This window comes from Haliaeetus albicilla, chromosome Z (assembly GCF_947461875.1).
Source record: "Haliaeetus albicilla chromosome Z, bHalAlb1.1, whole genome shotgun sequence".
Taxonomy (NCBI): domain Eukaryota; kingdom Metazoa; phylum Chordata; class Aves; order Accipitriformes; family Accipitridae; genus Haliaeetus; species Haliaeetus albicilla.
The window spans coordinates 27,209,573-27,230,339 of record NC_091516.1 but is presented as its reverse complement, the minus strand read 5'-3'; the positions used below and the strand labels follow the sequence as shown (position 1 = coordinate 27,230,339).

At 36.8% G+C, this 20,767-nt stretch overlaps 1 protein-coding gene across 1 annotated transcript; it reads left to right on the top strand.

Annotated features, from left to right (window-relative positions):
• Positions 1–864: 864 nt before the first annotated feature.
• On the top strand, positions 865–19,501 carry ANXA1 (annexin A1). Its single transcript, XM_069777540.1, has 13 exons — positions 865–1,002; positions 4,910–4,988; positions 7,209–7,302; positions 8,090–8,184; positions 9,827–9,940; positions 10,537–10,627; positions 11,656–11,735; positions 13,232–13,288; positions 14,650–14,743; positions 15,367–15,462; positions 16,564–16,622; positions 17,579–17,701; positions 19,115–19,501. Exons 2-13 carry the CDS (start codon positions 4,923–4,925, stop codon positions 19,172–19,174), a joined length of 1,029 nt encoding a protein of 342 aa, XP_069633641.1. The 5' UTR covers positions 865–1,002; positions 4,910–4,922; the 3' UTR covers positions 19,175–19,501.
• The last annotated feature ends 1,266 nt before the right edge of the window (positions 19,502–20,767 follow it).

Genomic DNA, 20,767 nt, shown 5'->3' with positions numbered 1-20,767 from the left:
CCAGTGTGTTGCAGCAGGTCCAGGTCAGCAGAAAGCAGGACAACAACCAGCTGGGAGGCCAATCTGCTAGTTGCAAACACTTCTGGATCAGGAAGTAGTATTTCTTCACTGGGCATCAAGTACTGGGCCAATCTGAGATGTTAGTGATACGCCCCATGGTGCTGTGCCATACGTGCTCTGGAAAATGTGTTTGGCCAGCTTGGTGAGGAAGTGCTTGCAGAAAACCACTTCTAGCAGGCTGGTGAACTCCCTCATCTTGTGCAAACCACTCTCACTTTGAACTTCAAAGTTTAATCTGAATGTTTTGACCTCTTTCTAATTATGTAGGTGCCAGCTATTGCCCTTCTATTAAGCCTGCCAGTTTCCAGGTATTTCTTTTCCACCAAAAAAAAAAAAAAAAAAAAAAGGGTATCAATATTAGCTTTTAGACATGTCTTATTCCTGGCACGTTGTATTTCTGCCACAGGATCATGTGCAGAAGAAGCAGAGCTAATAGCCACCAGAGTTCAGTGAAGAGTGGAAGCCACATCAACTTTTCACTCTTTTTTATCTCAAAGTTTCACTGAGCAAAGATATATTTTAATATATTCACTTTGAAGTTATACCAGACATGTCAAAATGTGAAGGGAGTAACTCAAGTTTAGTTTTTTAACATTTTAATCTCATGATCCCAAAATATTCATGGCAAATTACTGCAGTGAGGGATGTCACCATGGTAGGGGAGGAGAGCTACTAAGGCATGCTCATTTGTTACCTTTTCCCTTCTGAAATCTGCTCCTTCTTTCTCCAGCACATAGTTTTGCAGTGACTTTTTTTTGTGTGGTTCTGTGTTTTGGACAGCATCCAGATTTAGCTGCTGCAAAGAGCAGATGGTTGCTGGGACTGTGGAAACACTCTGGTTGCTAGGTGGGGTCTCCCGCGCAGTGCTATAAAAGCATCCAGAACTCTTTGCTCCCTTACTCCTGACTGCTGCTCTGAAAAGTAGTATTTGTGAGGAAGAAGGTAGGTTTTTATAGTTTTCTGCTTTCTGTAGACATGACAAACTTTTAAAAATTTTATGCTCAATCTGTCAAGTGACCTAGTGCAATTTTCTGTGGGTTGGATTTGCTGGCAAGGGAAAATGGCTGTGGGCAGGAGAAATTCTTTCAGTTTTGAAATGTGTCATGTACACGGAAAGACATGGACAACTGCTGCTTTTATTTAGTGCATGTAAGGAATTGGGAAAAAAAAAGCTTACAAGATTAAAAGCAACTTATTTGCAGTGGACAGTTTCCTATGCTTTCTCTTTGCCTTTGTAGTAGTCTGCTGTAGAAATCTGCAGTAAAACAGGCGTTCCTGGAAAACTAATGTGCTTTGTATGGAAACTTAAAAAAGGAAACAGCTGTTGTTACTTCACCAACAGTTTGCTGCTTTGGCACTGTGGAGGGGTCTTTGCTCATGAAAGTGACGAAAATGAGTCTTTTAGAAATGTAAGAGCAAAACCTTGTTATTGTGACTAAGAACTTAGTCAAATCCATGTAAGTAAGGGCTGTATCATCTGGGGGTTTTTCTGCTAAAACTTTCCACTGAATTTTCCAAGGATGAGATTGTTTTTCTTTCATATTTGGTAGACTTTGCAGTGTAAAATAAATTATTGTTTTAAATCTACTGCCCGTTTTTCAGATAGGGTGTAATGACCTTAATTTACATCAAGATCCTGGCAGCTAGCATTGGACAGTAACCAGAGATGATATATCTGATACGGTTCATGATACGGTTAAATAAGCATGGGGAAATGGTGTCACTTGACACAGTCTGTAGTGTAAAAGTCTAGTTTGTGTCTTTAAACATTTTCAATAAATATTGAATATTTTCTCAAAACTTAAATATTTGTGTATGTCCATTTGAAGGGTGCTTCTCCTGGGGACTGGGAGCCAGACAGAAAGCAACACTGCAGTAATTCTCGTGAAGCAATAGTTAGGGTTTTCAGTCTGGACTTCTGTTTGATTCTTCACTCCAGTTGCAATGTTGATCATTCCAAATGGGAATGATAAAATGCATAAAAATCACAATATTTTTCAAACTGAGTAATTTTAAGTTCTTGATCCTCCTTCCTTTTAAATGGGATGTCTACTCATTCCAGTTTGGGAAGTGGGACACATGGCCTGGACAATATTTTAGTAAACAGAGTAACTCTCAAATAGGTATTTGGTATGGAGTAACCAGAAGTGTCACACTTTTGTACAGTACCTTCTGTTTGCACCACTCTGTAGGTACATATATTTTTTCCTCTCCCTGTTCATAGACTTTGCCCTGAGCTCAAAAGTAGAGGAAAATATACAGCAGAAGGCCATCAGTTCTTCCAGTCCTTTTCATACTAAATTAAAATCATATTGTGACTGAATTTATTCCTCCTGGATCTAGGTATTGTTTACAAGAGCTGTCTGCATTTTAGACTGATGTGAGTCAAAGCATGGGGAGAGACCTCAACTCTGTCAGGGGGCCTGGCTGTCTTCCTAGATTCCAGTTTTCTTTTTTCTTATTAGCCATAGTTTCTTATAAAACAGGCAAACAGTTTTGTATGTAAGATGGTTTCTTAACTTTCTGAGCCAATTCAAGCAGAGTAAGGTCTTTAGCCCCTCTGAAGTGCCATTGCCTACTTTGACTTCTATTAAAACTGTTATTTGTTTGCTATATGGAAATAGATAAATTTGTATGCCAAAGTGTCTTTATTTCAAAAAGAAGGGAAAAAAACCCTTAGTTTTTAAGGCACAGAATTCCTTTATTGTATCTCTAATTTAAATTAGGATAGACATAAAGGTTTAGAGGCTGAATAAACCCAATTTAGTGTAGGCTAGCAGCCTTCTGCTCTAGTCATCCAGAAGAGCGGCAAAACCTTTAATGCTGCATGTGACCGGTGGGGATGGGGACAGGCAGAAGAAATGGAGATGTTAGCACTCCTCCCTGCAGCCAGCTCTCCCTGGGAAGTGTTGCTCTATCAACCAAAATGCAGCTTTGGTCCTACCTCTTCTCAGATCTGGTGCTGTGAGACTGAACTTGTTAAATGATTATACACTCCGTGAATCTATTAGTCGACAGACATATCTGTACATGTCACTGTTGGTGACTCAATACACCTAGTCTGGAGACTTTAAAATGTTTTTATTCTGCTGCATATGGCCTTTATATGTGCTGTTATAAAATACAGCAGAACTTCAGATACTATAGCAGTTCGTCTGGCCTCATATACTTCTGTCAATAAAGAATGGTACAGGAGTTAACTGTAACAGCTTTATAAAATGCTTGTTTTAATAGCAATGTAAGTATGCTTTTCTGATCCTCAATAAACGACATCTGCATAAAAGTTGGCCCTTAAAACCTACAAGCTATTCTGACCATTATTTACCCAGATGAGACCTACTCTAGGTAACATACAGATTCGGAGTCAGCTTCAGTTTTTCTAGCATCACAGGCAAAGCTGAGTTTTGTGCCCTCAGGGCTGAAGGAAGGGCACGAAAGTAAGAGTTTTCTGGGGAAGAGGGTGTGTAGGTGGCTTCTGCCTTGGCGAGGGTAGGGAAGGGTGGAGCTGAGTTGGAGGAGGACCGCGGGAAGTAGCTGTTGACAGCTGGATGTGGAAGTATATTTTACAGTTTTGCTATGAGGGCAAGAATCAGCTGGGCTACAGCTACAGTGCTGTGTCCTAGGTGTGTGTTGCTTTAAATGACTGCTTTTTGCCCTTCCTATGGGACACAGGGCCTAAGTAAGGTGTGTTTGCAGCATAAGCAACATCATTTTTTATGTGTATTGTAGTATGTGTATTGTGTATAAGATCTACTTTATATGATCTATACCCCAAGACTGCAAGTAGCATCTTGTCACTTCACACTAGATTCAAGGACATTCCAGTTTATCCAGCAACATTATCTTCAGTTTATTGTTTATATGTGTTCTTTAAAATCAAGCCTTCCCTAGAGTTTGCTATGGAAGTATGTTTTTGGGGAAAGAAAAAATATCTATTTTGAGCAGACCAAAAAATACTTTATTTGATAAAACATCAATTTCTTCTCTCTGTTTCTATTAGCAAACAGATTATTTCTCACACCAAAGTTGTTATGAAGCAACCTATTCATTATTTTTGGGTGCTCAATGTCAAATCACAACACTGTTGGTCTTTTTTTCCATTTTACGTGGTATCTTATGGAAAAACTGGACTGATTTTCATTTTGATGGTAAAAACCCCAAATTAGTTTTGGTTTTTTTCCCTTCTTAAATGGTAATGGTCTATTCTTTTGTAGGAATTGTAGGAAATATGTAAGAAATAAGGAACAGTGTAGGTGAAACTGTCTGATTTTACTCATCTTCCTTTGGAAGGGGCTAGTTAAAGAAATTACCTGAGAGTATATTTAACAAGGGAATATCTTTTGCCTTAACATAACACACAAGAGCTCCAACTTCAGTAAATGATCAGACAAGAATACTTGTTTACCACTGAATTTAAACAGAATCAAATATTCAGTAAGCTAAATGGGCATAGCTGATACCTTAACTAATGGGGAAAGACAGACTTTAATTTGTTTCTGGTAACTTCACTTTGTAAGTCAATACTAATGCTTAGGTATTGCCATAGCAAATAAGCAAATAGTCCAGCCAGTTTACTGTTCTATTTCTAATCTAAAACTTCTGCAAGTAGCTAAGGGTGTAGGGGTGAGCAAGCAGTTGTGGAGGATTGTGTAACCTGCCAAACATAAATGTTACCTGCTTCCAATAGAACAGACCAATTACTGTTTGGGAAGCTAACGCCTCTGTATCATATTTCAAGAGAAAGGATTTTGAGAGTGGGAAACCTTGAGTTGCACTGGTGCTGAAAATGATTAAAAATGGTTTGTAACTTGATGAAAAATGGTTTGTAACTTGATGCATCTCTTCCCAGAAACTCTGTCAACATGGCTATGGTATCAGAATTTCTGAAACAGGCATGGTTCATGGAAAATCAGGAGCAGGAATGTATTGTAAGTATTATCACCTTTTGAGAGCATCATGCTTATTTTCAAGTACTTTTAGAAGTGATTTACAGGCTTAGGCCACCAAACGTCTTTCATATACTCAAACGGAGGACAAACAATGGCAAAACTGCAGTGAATTAGAACTGGAACCCAATTTTATTGCAGCATATAATCTAATGTAATCTAATAACCTATTAAGTCTTCTATCAGATGAAAAATTACTCTTATTTGCACAAATCAGTCTAGTTATCAATTCCTAGGCAGAACTAGTTACTGTAATGAAATTGTAATTCCCAGTGGCTAATCACTGATTCACTCAAGTAGTCCTCTTTAAAGTAGTAATCTGAGGCACAGGTGTGTGAATGTGTAAGAACGTGTTCAGAAGACGTACATGAGACTTGTAAGCTGAAGTACAGGAAGCCATGAGTTGGAGCCCAGGAATGTAAAGGAGGAACTAAAGTCACTATTGTATGTCCTAGTTTTTATATCATATATTATGCTTATGGCGGAAAGAGTCATGGTTTGTAATAAACCAACTCAGATGATCAGTACTGATACTGTTTAGAAGGGAGGCTTATGGTGGTGAGAAGTCAAGAGTTATTGCACTAGGATGACGTGGAGAGTCTTTGCGGTAATGAAGTTGATTAAGATACTGAAATGACTGTCAGCAGAGGTAAAGCAGTACACTGTGATGTCCCAGGAGATCCTGAAAGAACTTTCATATTGAAAAAAATTGAATATAGGGGGCAAATTTCAGTAAATAAAGTTTTCTGCTCTGGACCTTTTTGGATTTTGTAATTTTGATTCCACAACATTTTCTGCATAAACCTTTGGCTCCACCATCCTATTCCCTTTGCACTTCCAGGATTCTGAGTCATTCTGGTTGTGGTGGTTACAGACAGTTTTCTATTGCTAGTTGATAAGTTTGTCATGGAAACCACTATACAAAGACTAACCTGGTGTGCCTAGGAAACAGGCAGTGAACAAGTCCCATTCCTCTGTTGTCTTATCACCCAAGTCACAGTGATTTTTTCAAAAGTATGCAAGACACTGCTTTAAGTATGCAGTCCCCATGCTGTCTTACAACTCCTAGTGATACAATTGTGTAGGGAGTTGAATATTTAATTATCAGATGTTAGAAGTGTACAAAATTCAATACAGAATGCTGTATGTAAAACATGTATCCATAAGACCTTGCCATTTCTATTGTGATATTTAACTTTAGCAGCAAAGGATTTAAAAAAAATAAAATAATGAGTTGTTGAAAAAGGAGAAAGAGTATAGGTGATTCTGAAAAAGTTTAGCTAAACTACTGGGGATTTTTTAATAAAAAACTATATAAAAATATATAAATATTTATATATATATATATATATATAAATATATAAACTAATGGGAATTTCATATAAATATTGCATCCAAGAATCTTGGGACATTTCATAGCTTCTGTAAAAGAAGTAGGCTTTGGCTAGGTAGTGCTGTTGGGTTATAGGCCCTACCAGTAACTTGATTTGTCATGTAGCTGACTTAGGGCAAGCCACACAACCTGTCATGTAGTGGAATTCATCATCCCTCGTTATTCCCAGAGCCCTTTAGATGCTGTCTAGGGAGTGTCCATCTAGGAGTGGACTCACCAAAGACAGCCAGTAGATAATGTCTGTGAAGAAAGTGTGGCTTATGTCTCAAGTTTCAAAGAAGTTGGGTAACAGTTCACTTCCTTGTAGGATTAGGCTTGAACTCTTCTCCAAGTTCTTGCATGCAAGAAGTGCTTGTAGCCTTAGAAATGGATCAGCTGAGAAGTCACTTAATGTGATGAAGATTCAATTTGTGTAAGATAAGCAAAGAAATCAGTAGCACTTTACTGGCAGTGTCTGTAGGATATACTTGTGGTTTCAGAGCCTTTAAAATTTGGACATAATTGCTTAACGTGACAGTTAAAAAGTATTTTCCTGTGGAATCCAACTTACTCTGAGAAATAGGTCTTCAGGTACCTGAAGAAATATATGAAGTACTTTCTGTTTAATATAAGAGGTGTAAAAGGAATAGATCCAATGCATATCCATTACTGAGCCTGTTTAGTTCTCTGTAGTTACAAAACTTTGTATGTTCCTTGATAGTCCTATAATAGGCAGTACCAAATACACGGTTTATTTAGTCATCTAAAACTGCTTCTTTGCAAAAATATTCTTTGGAATGAGCAATTTTTTTTTTTTTTTCCCTGTGCAGAAAAGTTCAAAAGGTGGCCATGGAGTACAGTCATACCCTAACTTCGATCCATCAGCTGATGTTGTTGCTTTGGACAAAGCTATTACTGTAAAGGGTAGGAGTAGTAAATATTTTACCTGCTACATTAGGACTCTTCCTTATGAAATTTTGAGAATAGTACTGAATAAAATACCAGAGTGAGAGGCAATGGCAAGAAGGAAAGGTGCGTCTGTTTTTAAAAGCTTGGCAATACATTAAATTATGCCACTTGGTAAAGAATTTCTTTCTCTTGATATCCTGATGTTGTATTAGGATTTCAGACCTTAATACTACATTAAAGTTCTTGAATATGTTGAAGGAAGGTTGTAAAAATTTAATTTCTAGAGAATAAAAAAATATTATAACATATCATACTTTTACTTTTTGATTTGATTTCCATAAAATCCCTACAAGAGGCAGTGAATATGCTGACAATGTAGTGTATGCTTCTATTGGGCTTCTCTCTTTTAATGAAATCACATTTGGCACTTTGCCTGTGCTTCGAAACCTTTTTCAATTTGACTTTCTGAAATTAAATGAGTGTGCCATCTAACTCTTTTTTTTTTTTTTAGTTATTTGGTAGCGTAAGTTCTTCACTCAGAACACTTTAAAACTTTCTATGTGAAACTGCAGATACATAGGTTTCTGTATTCTGTGGGAATCTATTTATTTGGTTTCTTCCTACATCACTAATTGTAAGTCAGTAGATGATTACGTTTTTTCTGTTGGTTAAACTTCAGTGTGTCAAGAAATCAAAATAAGACATAAAGCAAATAACAACAACAAAAAAAATTTATTATTTGGCTAAATGATGCACTAATATAGTGGAAATATTAGATGTTTTGTTGTTTGGTGACTCATAGGTGTGGATGAAGCCACCATCATTGACATCTTGACTAAAAGAACAAATGCTCAGCGTCAGCAGATCAAAGCTGCCTATCAGCAGGCTAAAGGAAAGGTAAAGTATATTCATTCAGGCCAAGCTTAAATTTACACCTAGAATATCAATGTTGCTCCTGGCTCAGATGATACATACAGCTTTAGCTTCATAGAACAAAAAATTACAGTCTTCTGCCTTCTGTAGTTTGTGAAAACCATGACAGAGTGATAATACTCTGCAACTACATTGCCAGTTCTGAGCCTTTGAATAAGGTCGCCACTGTTTTGAAATAAAAGGAAAGATTTTGAAGTTCTGACTTTCCAGCCTTTGAATGACCTAGAGATCCTTTAAATCACTAAATCACTGGGAGTGCAGAAATTTCACTACCACATGGGACACAGTCAGCTGAGAGAAAGGGACGGATAGAGAAGGGGACTTGGAGGCATCTCTCCAAATATTTAAGTCCAGATAGAATACTAAATAGGATAGGAAAGTTGTAGGACCATAACACTGTTCCACAAGTGTACCGACACTGGTATAGGGATGGATGTACAGGGGCAGTGTTATTCTACCTCTGAGTGGTAAAACTGCTAGTCCCTGCAACTGAGAAGCTTGGAAATTACTGCATGTTTCTGGAAAAGGTTTTAATTGCTCTCTCTTTTCTCTATAACAAATTTTCTCCATTTGAACCTGTAACTCTATATTGAAATTACAATTGCACAGTTGGCATACCAGTTACAGAGCATTTGCTCCCTGGAAAGTGATTCCTCTGAGTATAACTTTTAAAGGCCAATTTAGAAAATAAGTCTAATATCTTATTTTAGCCTAGATTTCCTGTTTCCATTCAGGAAACCTCACCTGTGGTTTTCACAGCTGTCTCTGCCCTCAGAGGTAGCTCCATCCTTGCAATGACATTTTGTAAAGACCTAAATTAAAATATAACTTCAAAGACATAGGGAGACTAATGCTGTTAGATTATTAGATACCCTTGTTCCTGGCACACTGCCAAAAGCTGAATAGAACTAACTATGGACATAGTGCTTACTTCTGAAATAATCTTGTTGTTTTAGGTATCCTGACAAAGTAGGTTGACCTTCTCACTCTTGCAGCCACAACCTGGACACATACTTGGTAGAAAACAGGGCTGTAACTTTTAATGTAACAAAGTAGAGTACTGAGCATTTCCAGATAGGAGACAGAATAAATCACATTGGGGTTATTTTTGAACTTAAATTTTGGTCAAATTAGAATATAGCCCAAATCTTAACTTCAGGACTTGCAGTTTTGTGTAGGGCGATATTACACTATGTCCACAGAGTTTCCACTGCATATTCAGTATCCTTTATGCAATAAATGGATGAATTGAGATATTACCCAGATAAGCAACTTAGTCATAATCATAACAGCAATATAGTATTACCTTCTCTTAAAAAAAAGAAGCCTGTTTTGAGTCTTCTTCTGATACTGTAAATAGGTGAATATGGCTGAACTGCAATGTGTGAATGCATTCCTGAATACTTAGTGAAAAACCCTGACACTTTGATTAACATAAAAGTGACAAATAAAAAATTTCAAGTAGGGCTTTGTAATTCTTTCTAGTAGTTAAAAGAATGATGTAGACTAAGATTCATCAGACATCAGACTAATTTCTGGACTGTAGCAGAACAGCAGCTTTTTACCATTCATTAGCTTAGTGTGTTTCTTATTCTTGCTGTCACAGAGTCTGGAAGAAGCCTTGAAAAAAGTTTTGAAAAGCCACCTGGAAGATGTTGTTGTAGCTCTGCTCAAAACTCCAGCTCAGTTTGATGCTGAGGAATTAAGAGCCTCTATGAAGGTAAGGCAAAAATTGAGAAAAACTTTCCTAAGTAACATAAATAATTTTCAGGGCCTGTAAATGACACTGGACTTGGATTTCAAAGCTTGCATATTGTCTTCCTTTTAACCCCATTTTGTAAAATAAATCTGTACTGGTAATCCCAGTTCTGAGAACAAGACCCAGCAATCTCCACTGAATTTCAGGGTTGGAGGAGATTCTTTAGTGAGAATGAACTCTTTCTGCCTTCTGAAAAGTGGTTGCTGATGTAAGTGGTAGAAAGCCATAGTGTTTATATACATGTTTATGTAAGAAAAAACAAAAAGGGAAAGGGGTATTTTTCTTCATAAATTTTACATTCCTATCTTTTACGTGCACTGCTTAGTCCTTTTAGCACTTTTTTGGGGTATCAATGATATTAAATGTGATAAAAAATTAATTCCACAAGAGCTGAAATAACAATTTTGTATGGAAGCACAATGTTTTTCTTTTTTCTTTCTTGCTCAATGTGGGGCCTTCAAAGAAAAGTCCATGATTGTCATCTCTATTTCTGTTCCTCTAAATTTTAAATTTGCTGTATCAAATAACATTCTTAAAAATTCAATCACTTTTATCAGGGGCTTGGAACTGATGAAGATACCTTAATCGAGATTCTGGCCTCAAGAAACAACAGAGAGATCAGAGAAGCCAGCAGATACTACAAAGAAGGTAAGTCAGAGCAAGAAAGAAGTATTAATGGTATAACATACATACAATATAGCAGACACTTTACAGTCACAGCCCCACTTCTCAATATGAGAAGCTGAGATGACATTGGAGGAGGCCAAGTGAAGCTTCACATAAGATTAAAAGAGTTGCAGGGGAGGGAGGTTATACTGACTTTTCCTGACTTACGTAGATCTCAATACAGAAGGAAAAGGCACACCATCACTGCCAGAAATGCAGATATCTCAGGGAATGGGTCATGCATTTAGATGCTTTCTAGAACGCAAGCAAAACCCAGCTGCTTTTCTTCATTTGTAATGAAGCCTTGGCTGACTCGTTAAGATCTTACCGGGCTTGAAAGAAAAGCTTTTTGAGTTAGCAACACAGATAACATTAGCAGTGGGAGCAAACAGTGGAATAAAGGGGGAAAATCTCTGAAGAGGTAACTAAAATGTAATGTGGTATCTCTTATATATGAAGAGTTTACTGCAGTCAATCAGTGTTGTTTAATTAAATCATGTTTTCTGAGATTATAGACTAACTTTTCCAAGAGATTTCCATTCAAATAGTCTCAGTTAGAAGCCCAAATTAATAGTTTTATTTTTTCAGAAAAGTTTTGTGATTGAGTTCAGTGCTGATAAGAACAACTAGAAATAATATTGAAAGAAAAATGGCTCAGAAAAACTTTCAAGCTTTTTTTGTACTTCACAAGCAAGAGGCCAAGACAATGCCACCCAGAAGACCTTAGAGAAGGACTTTTTCAGCAGATTTTGGATTTAGCCTCCAATTTCACAGCACATCTCAGGGATTAGATGATGTGTTACAAATATACCCCTTCTCTTGAAGTTAAATGAGAGAAAGTAAGAAAACTGTATTTCTAGTGGGCATATCTAAGTGGGAAATTAAGAAAAGGCTGAAAAAATCATATAATCATGGAATGGTTTGGGTTGGAAGGGACCTTTAAACATCATCTAGTCAACCTAGTTGGTAACTTTAAAACAAACTACAAATACTTTTTCTTTTGATTTCAGTTCTGAAGAGAGATCTGACACAAGACATTATCTCTGACACATCTGGAGACTTTCAGAAGGCTTTGGTTGCTCTAGCCAAGGTATGCTGTGCTTAAGCATTTTGAGTGACATTTTCTGTAATAAAAAATCAATGTTGTCAAGACTCTTTATGTAATATTTATTTCCTTGCATTATTTTTACTTATTTATCTGTCCCAGTTTCAGCTGGTATAGAGTTAATTTTCTTTCTAGTAGCTGGTACGGTGCTATGTTTTCAGTTCAGTATGTGAAGAATGTTGATAACACACTGATGTTTTCAGTTGTTGCTGAGCAGTGTTCATACTAAGTCAAGGATTTTTCAGCTTCTCATGCCCAGCCAGCAAGAAGGCTGGAGGGGCACAAGAAGTTGGGAGGGGGGACAGCTGACCCAAACTGGCTAAAGGGGTATTCCATACCACATGATGTCATGCCTAGTATATAAACTGGGGGAGGTTGGCCTGGGGGGGGCAGCTCGGGAAGTAACCGAGCATTGGTCGGCGAGTGGTGAGTAATTGCATTGTGCATCACTTGTTTTGTATATTCCAATCCTTTTATTATTGCTGTCATTTTATTATTGTTTTTGTTATCATTATTAGTTTCTTCCTTTCTGTTCTACTAAACTGTTCTTATCTCAACTCAGGAGTTTTACTTTTTTTTTTTTCCCCAGTTCTTTCCCCCTTCCCAACGAGTGACCAGCTTTGTGGTGTTTAGTTACTGGCTGGAGTTAAACCATGACAATATCTTAGACCATATGAAAATGTTCTTAAAAAGCTATAATGACATTTTATCTCAAATGCATTTTAAAAAACAGTGATGTTTATTATTGTTTATCAGCTATGGTTTTAAGATTTTTTTTTTTTGTTGTGGTAACTGTCTGTAAGCACTTGAAAAAACAACAGACATAATGTCATGTCAATTGACTAGAAATAGAAAAAGAAGAAATACTTACAGTTAAAGAAATAAACTTTTTGTCTTGCTGTTAAAATATGTTTCTAGTAGTTAGATAATGGGACAGGGAGCTAACAAGTAGACAAAGTGTTTTGTGAATTTATGTTCAAAAGCAGAGTAAATTAAACACTGGAGCTGCCCAATAAAAAGACCTTTTTAAAATGCATAAATATTTGATTCTGTGGTTGTTGAGTACAGATATATAAAGCTTGTACATTTTATTATATATCCCTGTGCATGGTTTTTCTTTTCGGTTTTTGGTTTAAAATCAACTTGAATGGAGTCTATTGAATGGTCATCAGGGAGCAAATCACAGCTTCTAAGCCTCTAACTTCACATTAAGTAACAATATGTCCTGTGGATTTTAATGCAGGACTTCAAAAATAAGTTCCTGATGGCCTTAGAAACATAAGCTCTGATTGATTACAAATACAATAGCTTTATTCAAAGAATGATTGACATAACTGTATCTATCTGCAATTGTGTATTAAGTTAGGTATGAGAATAGTAGGGCAGAACTCTAAAATGCTGAATTTTGGTGAACTGAATGACTTTGAAACTGAATGATTTTGAGTACCAATGAAATTTTATTTATTTATTTATTTACGTAGGCTGACCGATCTGAAGATTCTTATGTGAATGATGAGCTTGCTGACAACGATGCCAGGGTAAGATCATACTTGGCACTCTGCAGAGCTTCTTCATCTGATTTACTTGAGATTAACAAACTTTGGCTGCAAATGTTCTACCTGAATTTTGTGCACTGCAGACCTAACAGAGATTTGTATGTTATGTAGCAAACTTTTCTGAGGTGATACTATTTTACAAAGTTCACTTAAGCTTCCCTATCTGAAGGAAATCAAATCTTCACCCTAATATCTAGCTTCAGAAACATTTCTGAAAGACCTCTTCTAGTTCATGTAAAGTGTGCAGAGTATTTGAAGTAGAGGTCAAGAATTGGAGAAATTAGACACAATCTTCCTTTTGTTTATAACACAGTTCTTGAATTGAGGGATAAGGGTGTACCCATGAAAGTGCAGAACCAGCTACCATATCTTGACCAGCGTGAACCCTGCAGCATGTTAGCTATAGCTATTGCTTTACAGTGATGAACCTGTCAAGATTACTGGGTAAACCTCACAGTCATTTTCTGAATAATTCTAAAATAAACAACTGAACTTTCCCTTATTTCTTTCACCATTAGTATGAATCTTGGTAAACTTTAGCTGTCTTTTCTGAGTCTTCATCTTTAAAATATTACATCACTTTTGCAATTTAAATGTAGATTGGCTTTAAATTGATTTTTTAATAATGCAACCAAGAGAAGGCCATTGAGCAATACTGCTTTTATTCCTGCTTCAGAAGGAGTTTAGTTTTGTCATCAGCCCTGGATATGAAAGGTCGGTGAATTAATACTCTGTTTAAGCTTAGAAGTTCAACACTATTTCTCTTGCTGTAACAAGAGCATTGTTAAATGTTCTTTGCTGTTGTGCGGAGGTCTTTATTACTTCTAGAGAGGTTTGAGGAGGTGAGGAAAATAAGGAGACTGATTTGGTTCTTACTTTCCATTAAAATCACTGCTGGAGAGACATGGAGTACTTGCTGCCTAGGCTTCTCCTTCACATTTGTCCAGTTAGTATCAGAAAAAATTTTGTTTGTCTGAAGAAAGCCTAGCAGTCCTAAACTCCCATGCAGACCATAAAGATATCATGATATATGAAAAATATCTTCATTGAAGTATGTAATATACCCAGGAGAGCGAGATGGTGATCATAAAATGTCTGAAAATATGTTTTCTAGCTGCATAGTGTTCTCTAGGTACTGTTATGACATAAGTGAAGTATGAAGTATTACTTGATAGAGCTAGAATTAGTTTGAGGTTGTGTAGAATTTTGTTATGGATTGTGTTAAGGGCGAGAATTCATTACTGATAAGCAATGGACTACCTTTGGCTGGTAGCCTCAGAAGTACAGTATTTCTGTTTTATTACACTGATGTTAACTCTACTACTTTCTTTTCTTTATGACAGGTCTTGTATGAAGCAGGAGAGAAAAGGAAAGGAACAGATATTGATGTCTTTATTACTGTTCTTACTGCAAGAAGCTACCCACATCTCCGAAGGGGTATGTTGGATGAAACTTTGTGCTTCACTTGAATGGTATTTTGCACATGGCCTGCTCATGAACTCAGAGAAGGTATAGATTATCAAGGACTGACTCTGACTGCTACACAGGTCTTTGTAATTGGACACATGCTTGCTGACTAAGGGTGCAGTTGGCAGCTTGGCTGTTCTTTCCATACTAGTAATGAGAAATATCATTTAGGTTGTTAACATAACCATTACCATGAAGTCTCGCATGGCTAGTGATCACAAGGACAAGGGATCAGTGTGGTAAGGGTTCTGAATGCTCCCAACATGGTCTTGCTTCTCAGCCAGTTTGCCCTGGGTACAGGGATAGCATCTAATATCACAGGTTCTGGTGGAGTCATTGGACTACCTCTATCCTTACCAATGGGAACATGAACTTTACCATCCTAACAAAGTTCCATTCCTTATGCTGACTCCACCAGTCCATCCCGTAACACTGCTTTTTACACTGTGGTGGCTGAAGAAAATGAGAAAGATGGCCTACAATCAGTCATCTGTGTGCACTGCTGCAGCAGTGAGGGCAGAATAAGGCAGAGGCAATGCAGGGAGAATACTATACTTTCATCACTATTCACTGAGTTTTCTTCCCTTATTTAGTCTTTCAGAAATATACCAAATACAGCAAGCATGACATGAACAAGGTACTGGATTTGGAGCTGAAAGGTGATATTGAGAACTGCCTGACTGCCCTTGGTAAGTGGTTCTGGAGATTGTAACCTACTATATATACTGACCATATGGAAACCTACCTTCTACTTGTTGTACTTGCTCTGATAGGAAACCATTCTAGGCTTACTTTGCTTCATTGAGAAACTTGCTAAATAATACTGTGGAAAATTTAGTCTGAACATAGTGATTTAGTTGAGTTATTTAAAGCCAGCTAAAGTTGATGAATACGTAGAAATACCTCTCCTGCTATGTAGAATGCTCTTTTAATTGATTAATGTCATGTGTCATCGTGTGACACATGATGATGTGTCATCAACATAGAAAGACCTTTACAAGAAGTCAATATGCAAAAAGAGCTGTCAAAACAGGCACAATTTGTATCAAAAATCCATGGTTTTAAACTTGTCTTCAAAAAACCAAAACCAAAACCACCCGTCTCTAAATTTTGTTTTTCAAAGATGTTTATAATATATGATTGTTAAAAATATAACAAATTTCCTTCTGCAGTTTTTTTCAAGAAAATGTTCTTATAAGGTTCTTGATAAAGGTGCATATTGAGTGTCTTAATGTTACTGTTCCTCATGAACAATAAGGCGAGGCAGTGACTCACTTAAATCACTCTTATTAGTGGACCAGGGATGGAATCAGGAGCCAGACACCCATCTTGTTCTCAGCTTTTGTATCACAGTCAAGCGTGCTTTGGATAAAAGAATGAGTCCCATCAGATCCCTCTTAATGCCAGAAGTGGAGGGCAAAAACTTAGTATAACTTGGTTTACAAAGCATCAGATCATAACCTCCAGTTCTGCTGTAGAAGACACAAATGCTTTCACATTTTCTTTTTGGGAATGGCAACATCTATCTTGTTTTGTGGCAATAAACTAGGAAGCAAAGTCTTGTCTTCACAGTAACTATTCTCTCTGACCAAATTGCTTTCTGAATAGGCCGACAAAAGGAACTGCTACTTTTCCCATATTTTGAAGACAGGTAACAAAAAAGTAGATAAATAGGATATGCTGATAGGAACACTGAAACTGCTTTTTAAGTGTTTTCTTTCCATACTTCTGCCTTTTTTTACTTGTTACATATATAACAGATGTGACCTGATCTCATTGTTTTGTTACAGTGAAGTGTGCCACAAGCAAGCCAGCCTTCTTTGCTGAAAAACTCCACTGGGCGATGAAGGTAACCTAAAGAAAGAACTTGTCTTTGTAAACTTGGGTGCTTTGTAAGCTGAAATATAACAAGCTAGCTAGAGCTTTTTAAGCCCTTTGTGTGATGAAAAGGGACTGCAGAAGGAAATTCAGTGTATTTCTATCACTCCTTCTGTTCCTTCCTTTGAAACTTCTGAGTGTCTTTTCATAGGAGGAGTTCTCTGTTTGCTATAGTGTGTTCAGGAAAGCATCTGTCCTTCCACACATACATCTTTTACTCTAGACAGTGACAGAAAGCTAACTGGAACTTTTCTTTTCATGAAACAAGAAAAACACTAGTGAAAAGTAAATAGGAAAGTAATTACAGATCTGGACAAGAACCTTGTAGAAGCCTAATCTTTGACAAGACATCCATGGTTCTGGAAAATTTGGAACCTGAGTTGAGTGAGGCAGCTGGAGATCCTGAAACAGTCTAGAATGCAGGCATTTTCATAACTCCTGTGATGTGGGTAGGAGCAGTATGTGAAAAATTGAGTGAAACATTGTGAAAATACAGTTCATTGCACTATTACAAATAATAAAATGTGGCAGTGAAGTCTAGGTTGTCTCTGGTGTCTAGCAAGCACAGTGAAGGACATCCCTCTTTTTAGGAAACAGCTAAAAGAAATGCATAAAAAAAATCCGGGGGTGGAGGTAGTTTGTCAGAAGTGAATTGTGCTCATAGGGAACAGAAGGGGGATATGAGAGGATGCCCTTATGAGACATCTTAAAGGAATAGGACGTGGGCACAAAGTCTGATGGATTAACACACAGAACCTTGATTTAAAATGTTTCAATGACATAAGTAGCCTCTTTTTTCTTTTTTTTTTGTCTCTTTTCCTTTTTTTCTTTCTTTTTTCTTTTTCCTTTCTTCTTTTTTTTTCTTTTTCCTTCTTTCTTTTTAATTTTTTTTTTTCCTTTTTTCTCTTTTCCTTTTTCTTTTAACAGGGCTTAGGGACACGGCACAAAGAGCTCATCAGAATCATGGTTTCACGACATGAAGTGGATATGAATGAGATCAAAGGCTATTACAAGAGGCTGTATGGCACTTCTCTCCGCCAAGCCATTATGGTAGGTTTTCTCTCAGGTGACATATGGAATGCAAAACAATGAAATGATTTTGGAAGTCCAGTAAGGGTTTGTTAACTCTTCTGCTCCTCAGTCACCATTCATCCTGAGTAACTCATTGTAGCTGAGTAACTCATGTTCCCAATGACCCACATGCTGGTAGAACTAATTCATTTTCTGGGGCAATGTTTTTGCCACAAAAGCTATAGCAATTTGTTAGTAGTGGTACATGTCTCAGCATATCATCTTACAGTAGAAGCCAGGAGCTGAATGGAGACTACAGTATCCCCACGTTACTGTACTTGGGCAGATATAAGGTGCATTGGCAGGAGACTGGAGGTGATTGCACTGACAGCTCTATGGGAGATATTTGATATAGCTGGCTACTGGTTTTTAACATTTGAGGTACTCATGCAGATAGCTTGTTCACTTCACATTTATTTGGCCTGCTTTCCAGGTGACTTAAGTAAGTGTGTTAAACTAACAAAAATGTCTTCTTAAAGGGGACAGACTACCCAATGTATTTTCCAGAAAATGTAAACCAGTGAGGGCTTTGAAGAAAGCTGAACTTGCAAAGCAGCTTTGTGAAGGCTAGTAGACCACCAGTAAAAAAAAAAATCTTGATTGGAGTAGAAACATACTCCCTACATGTATCAAAATGCCTTTTTGATTTTTATTGGTGTCTGCTACTTTTTCAGTTAGGTGCCAAAGATCACTTTTATTCTTCCCATGAGAGTGTGTGATCTGTAAACTACATCATCTCATCGTGTTCCATAGTGATGATTGCATCCAAATGGCTTGAAGTGTAGCTTGGCTACACTAAACAATTCATAATATCTCTGTAAAGTAGGTTTAAATTTGAGAAAACATAGCATGTAATAATTACATTGCATACTTAATGCATATTATCCACCTTTTCCAGGCTGAGTAAGTGATCCTATAGTGAATATAGTATCACTGTACTATTAGCTTGTGTTTGAGATAACCCTAGATGCAATGTGTATTGTGTTTTAGTATTAATGAACAATGGACATCACTGGTCAAGGAAGGCATTTACACTTTATCTAGAGAAGAAAAGCTCCTGGGTGGATAGAAATCTCTGTGCTTCTCTTCTTTATTTATATATATATTTTTTATATATATATATTTATAAAAAATCCCAGGATTTTTATTGGCCTTGCCTACCTCTGCTTCAGTCTGGAAATACATGTGTTTATTTCCAGGTCATATGAATAACTTCAGTGAGGGTGCTCAATTCAAGCTCAGTCTGTGGCTAACACGTGTGTTACCAAGTGATTAATTTATTTAGTTGAAGGACTAATGTTTGGTACATGTATATTGAATGCTTACTGAAATTTATTTCACTTGAGACCATTATCCTAACAACTGTGGGTTTTTTTGTACTTAAATTGACAGGATGAACTCAAAGGGGATTATGAAAACATCCTGGTGGCTTTATGTGGAAGTGATAACTAAGTTTCATGGTCCTGCAATGCACTCAAGCCCTGTTGCTGAAGGTCTTTATATTTGCCTCAGCTGTCTATATAAAATACAGGCTTTACACAGTGAGGTTTCTGTGGAATGGTACTTAGTCCGTATGTGTTATGCTGAAAACCTGTAACCTGGAATGTATTTTTCCAGTACCTTTATTGTGAATGGTATTAATATCTCATGTTGCCATTATTCACCTGAAGTTAAAGAATGCCTAGACGTTTCTATTTTCTTGATTAATCATGAAAAAGGTAAAGTTTTCATGTATGCTAAGCAAATAAATTTTTAAAAATAAAATTAACCCATGTGTAACTTTGCATGTCCTTTGTTGCATTTCTGCATTTAATTTCAAGCTGTCTACATACAATGCATGAGAAAAAAATCAGTAAATAAATTAAATAATAAAAAAATAATGTAGCAATATCAGACAGTATAGCTGAGCCTATGCCTTTCCATTTCACTTCACCCAGGATTTATGTAAGCCAGATGTAAGAAAAATAACTAAAGAAAACTTCTTAAAAAAAATTAACAATATAAAAAAGCTAACGATATCTCTGTCATGTTCTTTTTAATTGAAATTCCAGAGTAAATAAACCTGTTACGTTTTGTACATAGGAAAACAAAAGGAAAAAAAAGGAATTGAAAAAACTCTTCATATCCCATGTAGGACTTTTATCTTTTTCCTGATGATTATGTAAATTTTTTGTATTGTCTCCAAAGTGAAAAAACTACTATCACTACCTCTGTTTTGGACAGAATTCATGCTTGGCATTACTGTCCCAATTGTGCCAGATGCTGTACAAATGAGTTAATTGTAGCCCTCAGGTGCACTGGTGGAATTAATCATTACTTCTTGGTTCTTTGTTACATGCAAACACTGCTGGCCTTTGTTATGATGGCCTCCAATTACTCATTTGAACAACAGCATGCTAAACTATTGGGAAATCAAAGGTCATCTTGGCTAATTTGTGTTAAACATTGCAGGCCCTCTGCTTCACATTGGGGTTGTCTAGGATAACAGAACTAGGTGTCTGGAAAAGGAGAAGTCTTATTGTAGAAGTAACATTGGCATTGCTAGAGCTGGAGTGAAAATTCCTATGTGACTTTCAGAGGGCCAAGTTTTGATCTACACCAATTATTTTCCAAGATCTGTAGTTCCAACCCTACCATAGTTTACTTTGTTGGTAATCTTTATTGTCCTCATAGAATAAGTGGAAGGGAGAGATTCCAATCAAAGAAGTTTATGGGACATATACATGATTGCCATCAATTAAAACAGAAAAATAAACAAGCGGACATATGCACAGAGATCATGTGCTGAGGGATCTGTTTTATCAAATGACTAGCTTCAGAGTAAACAAAGCCAAATCACCTTGTATATTTTGAGTGTGGCACTAGCAAAAGATGCATTTTCTTAAGTGGTAGATGTCAGGAGAATGCAATTCTCCATTCATTTAGTCCATATAATGATGAGTTGGAAAGGTTGACTGTGACAGTAAAAGTTAATTGGAAGGAAAGTCTGACTTTACTGAATATGAAATGAAGATGGTAGCTTGATTCTTTACCAGAACCCCCTTG